This window comes from Quercus lobata, chromosome 10, assembly GCF_001633185.2.
Source record: "Quercus lobata isolate SW786 chromosome 10, ValleyOak3.0 Primary Assembly, whole genome shotgun sequence".
Taxonomy (NCBI): Eukaryota; Viridiplantae; Streptophyta; class Magnoliopsida; order Fagales; family Fagaceae; genus Quercus; species Quercus lobata.
In genome coordinates, this window is record NC_044913.1 from 58601972 (window position 1) to 58606817 (window position 4846).

Sequence of the window (4846 nt, forward strand, 5' to 3'; positions counted from 1 at the left end):
CACAATTACATATTTTGAAATTTTAACTATTTGATTGTATGTTTTTCTTATGCTCTTACACACATGCCCAATCGAATGTTATTTATTATATTATCAATAAACTTATTTTTTTATGTATAATTTTATACTACAAAAACTTACAATTTAAATAATTGATTGATAACATAGTTATTTATCTTTGATTTCTTGAAAAATTTTCAAGTATAAAGGATATGAAAAGATAATGTAATCTAATGGTAGATTTGTCAAAATTCATATTCAATAAAAAAATATTTAGTGAAGTTGTAACCTTAAACTACAACCAAAATTATAACCAAACTTTATCTTAAAAAATTTATAGGAAAAAGAAGATGGAAGAAGGGTTTGATAAAGAGTAACGGTGGAATGTGAAATTATGGGGGAGAAAAACAGCCCAAAAAATGAAGAAGAAAATGTATAACAACGTGCAACAGTCAGAAGGGGAATGAAATATCTAAAAATTTAAAAAGACGTAAATTGATTTTGCTAGTGACATGGCATAATAGGTTTTTTAAATTTTTTAATTTTTTTGATATAAGATAGAATTTTATTTTAACCTAATCTAATGTATATGTGTGTGAAGTTTATTTCTGTTGACTTGAATACCGACTTTTAACCCCCACATCCCATAAACACTTATACTTATAGAGTAACCATCGTACCAACAGTCAAATAATAATTAGGTTTAGATCCAATATATTATATTATGCAAAAAAAAAAAAAATTCTTGATTCAAAAAAATTGCTGATTGCTTTTTTTTTTTTTTTTTTTTTTTTTAAATTCTCACAAATTTTTTTTCTAATTTTTCCCATTTATTTTAAAAATGACAAAGTTTAGTTATTAAATTGGTTGTAACCTAAAAGTACAACTTTATTCAATATCTTTTTATAGAAAGTGAATTTTGACAATTCCACCATTAAATCATATCTTCTTTTTTATATTTTTCATGCTTACAAAATTTCTAGAAAATTAAAAATCAATAGCTATGTCATCAATAAATTATTTAAATTACAAGTTTTTGTAATTTAAAATTATTTATAAAATATGAGTTTATAGATCACGTTGTAAATTATATCCAATTAATTCAAAATTTGACATGTATATTAAAAGTATAAAAAATATATAATTCAATAATTAAATTTTCAAAATATTTAATAATTTATTTTATTGAGTAAGTTATCTTAGGCTAAAAATTAAAAATCATAATATGTAAACACCTTCTCAAGATTTTGCTCAGCAGTCAACATTCATGCGTCCTAGATTCATGGAACTATTCAAGTTCAACTAAACCAAACACAAACAGCCCATGTAACCTGAAACCATTCCTTTTCATTCATTCTACAACCATGAGGCTACTCAGAAAGTCACTTTCCCACCACCTCTTCAAACCAATCTCCATTCCTTTCTGTACATCCAAATCTTCACCGCCCCTTCCATACTTCACAGCTCTCACCAATCCATCTCCAAAACAAAACATTGTTCCCACCAATACCCACATACCCAATTCACCAAAACAATCAAACCCCACTTTCAAAAAAACCACACTTCACGCTCAAAATCAAATCTTTAAGAATGAACCCAGTCATCCAAACTTGTCCAATTCTTCAAAACAATCAAAAGCCATCAATACCCACATAACAAATTCAGCAAAAAAATCAAACCCCACTTCCAAAACCACATTTCTTGATCAAAATAACATCTTTAAAAATGAGCCCAGTTATCCAAACTTGTTTAATTCTTCAAAACAATCAAAACCCATTATTAAGACCAAGATTTATCATCTAAATTCATACAAGTTCATTCAAACCAGGCCATTCTCTAGTGGAAACAATTCAAATCCTGCTGATTCTGCAATCCCAGTTGTTTCCACTATTGGTTCACCATTTGATGCTTCACAGCCTATTGATGCAGGCTCTTCAATTCGAAAACCGATTAGTCTATGGCCTGGAATGTACCATTCGCCTGTGACAAATGCTCTGTGGGAAGCAAGGTCGAGCATATTTGAAAATGTTGTGGATACATCAACTGATGGGGCTTCACAAGAAGAACTTGTGAAGAAAACTCCGGGGCAAAGCCGTACTAGTATTGTGTATAAGTTCTCGTCAGATTATATACTCAGAGAGCAATACAGGAATCCATGGAATGAGATTAGGATGGGGAAGTTGTTGGAGGATCTTGATGCTCTTGCTGGAACCATTGCATTCAAGGTACTTTTAAAACTCTTGTGAAAAAAGTAAAATGGGGTATTTTGATGTAATTTGCAGTATGGTCGTTTGAAGTTTGTGGGGTTTGAGCTTGGTGTTTGTGAAATGGGGTCTGAAAACAAATTTTGAAAAATTAGGACACCACATAGTGTGGATACAGAAATTTATATATGTATGTATGTTTATTTTAAGTTGAGAGAGTTGGAGCAAGACTAAAAATAACATTAGTAAAGGTATTTACAAAGGATATGTTAATTAAGGAAGTAACATAGGTTATGATTTCAAATAGAATAGAATGGAGGAAAATAATACATGTGGCGGACCTTGACTAATTTTGTTGAGATTTCATAGCCGACCCCAAAATGTTTGGGTCTAAGGCTTTGTTGTTGTATCAAAATCTTTAATAACCTATCTTAAATCAAATGAAGTTTTATAAAATAAAAAATGAATCCTTTTTTACTCCCAAAATACTGAGAACATGCATGCAAATTGTCCCCGGTGTGTCTGACAGAAACACACTAGTGGGTTTTGAAGTGTATGTGGTTCTTAGGTATTATGCTTGAATTAGTAGCCACTTGTCCTGAAGCCAAATTTATCTAGCTGTAATTCCCAAAATGCTGTAGAGGTCTTTTATTTTTGGCCTACAAGTTTGTGTTTGTATTTTTTGAACTGGAAGATGCATTCTTTCTGATTTGCTTTATCATGCTGGTGTTGCTGGGGTTTGATGTCATTGTAGTGCCTAAATCTGTTCCACTGGTGTTCATTAGTGTAAGGGAGATTGATGCTCTTTAAGCTGTGTGTACTATTAGCTGCTGTAGGTCAATGGTTGGGTTGCATTTGACAGAATTCTGGTTCAACTTGAACACTTAGACTTGGTTCTCATGCAATGATAGTAAATTAAAGTAAAGCAAAAAAGAGAAAAGAAAAGAATATAGTTTTCCATTGGCTGATTATAAGGAGAAATTAGAGATATGGAGTTTTTTTCCTTATACGTAACTCCCCCACACCCCCCCCCCACAAAAAAAAATTACACCTATTCATCTCTCTATTTCATAAGTTAGTGTATTTACTTTGATATTACTGCTCTGAAATGTCTATGCTTTTAATAGTTCCAATGTTGCTGATGTAAATTAAACATTATCCTAGCTCCTTTGATTCACTTATAACTTCTTTGACCAGCACTGCTGCAATGATGATGGCACAACAAGACCTTTGCTATTAGTTACAGCTTCTGTTGACAAGATGGTTCTGAAGAAACCCATCCAAGTTGACACTGATTTGAAAATAGTTGGTGCTGTTACCTGGGTTGGGCGGTCTTCCATGGAGATTCAACTGGAAGTGACTCAGTCCAAGAAAGGTATTGCAGAACAAATAACAGTGTAATATAGTAATAGTTTTGTTTTCTTTTATGACCTGAGCTGCAGGATAAGTTTACAGTTTCTTGCATACATGTTCAATTTTTCCGAATCTGATCTGTAGATCCTGCTTCTTGATTTAGAATTTTTGGAAACTGGATACCTTCGTTTGGCAAGTAACTCCATGTTATAGTATCTCCATATTTTATTTCTTGTTTTTATGTGGTATTTAATCATCTACCCTTATGTTGTAGAGTTTTAATGGTTGGTGTATGCAAACAAAATTTGAATTTAAGTTAGATATATATGTATTCTTCCATATAGAGGTAGTTCATATATGCACAGATTACAAATCTGAATGCAGACTATATAATTTTATCTATTCGTTGTCCTGATTAATGGCTATCTAATTTATGTTTGAGGGAACATCTGGTCTTGTGTTCTATGATTGGCAGTTCAATACCCCTTGTCTCTATAAAAGTTGTTCTATATACAGATTTTTCATTGCATCATTCCAAGAGAACAGCCATCTAGGTTGCAAATTGGCTTTGCAATATTTCATTAGATTTTTCTTTTTAATTTTTTGTGTCGCTCTAGAGTCTAGCTAGGGCCACTCTCTATCAAACATTTGAGAGCAAAACATTAGATTGAAAAGGTGGGAATCCCTCACCTCCACTTGAATTATCTTTCTCCCTCTCGCCATTTCTATATAACTTTTCTTTATTACTTTGTAACTCAATATTATCTATATGATGTTGGCAGGAGATTTCTCCAAACACCCACACTGGCTACCTTAGTGTATTGTCATCAGTAGTTGGTTTATAAGATATAGAGCACAATTTCTGTCTTGTGAGAGCTTTTATAACAAGTTCCAATGCTTGGTTTGATGTTCTTGCTGAAGTCTCCCTTTGATTTTATTAATGCTTTGCATAGTCTGGGATTTTGACTTAGGTTTTTGTGTCATGGAACTGATAATAACAAAAAAAAAAAAAATGTAAAACCTCCTGAATACTTTATATGTTCCCTTGATAATTTTTAATACAATTTCCCCGGTGGTATCTCTCACTGCTTACTATATTTTATCCTGGTAATTTGTTTTGTAGAGGCCACAAATTGGTTAGATTCACTATCTCTTATAGCTAACTTCACATTTGTGGCTCGGGATTCCAACACCGGAAAATCAGCTCTAGTTAATCAGGTCTCACCTGAAAGTGAACAAGAGAAGATAGTTTGGGAGGAAGCAGAAGAAAGGAACAAACTTAGGAAAAA

The 4846-nt window shown here is 32.2% G+C and overlaps 1 protein-coding gene across 1 annotated transcript; it reads left to right on the forward strand.

The window, feature by feature from the left end:
* Positions 1 to 1255: 1255 nt before the first annotated feature.
* LOC115964106 lies at positions 1256 to 4838 on the forward strand (the record flags this gene model as incomplete). The annotated part of the gene is made up of 3 exons (XM_031083432.1): positions 1256 to 2225; positions 3402 to 3579; positions 4681 to 4838. Coding segments are annotated over exons 1-3 (1197 nt in total), but the record flags the coding sequence as incomplete, so codon positions are not given.
* Positions 4839 to 4846: the final 8 nt, after the last annotated feature.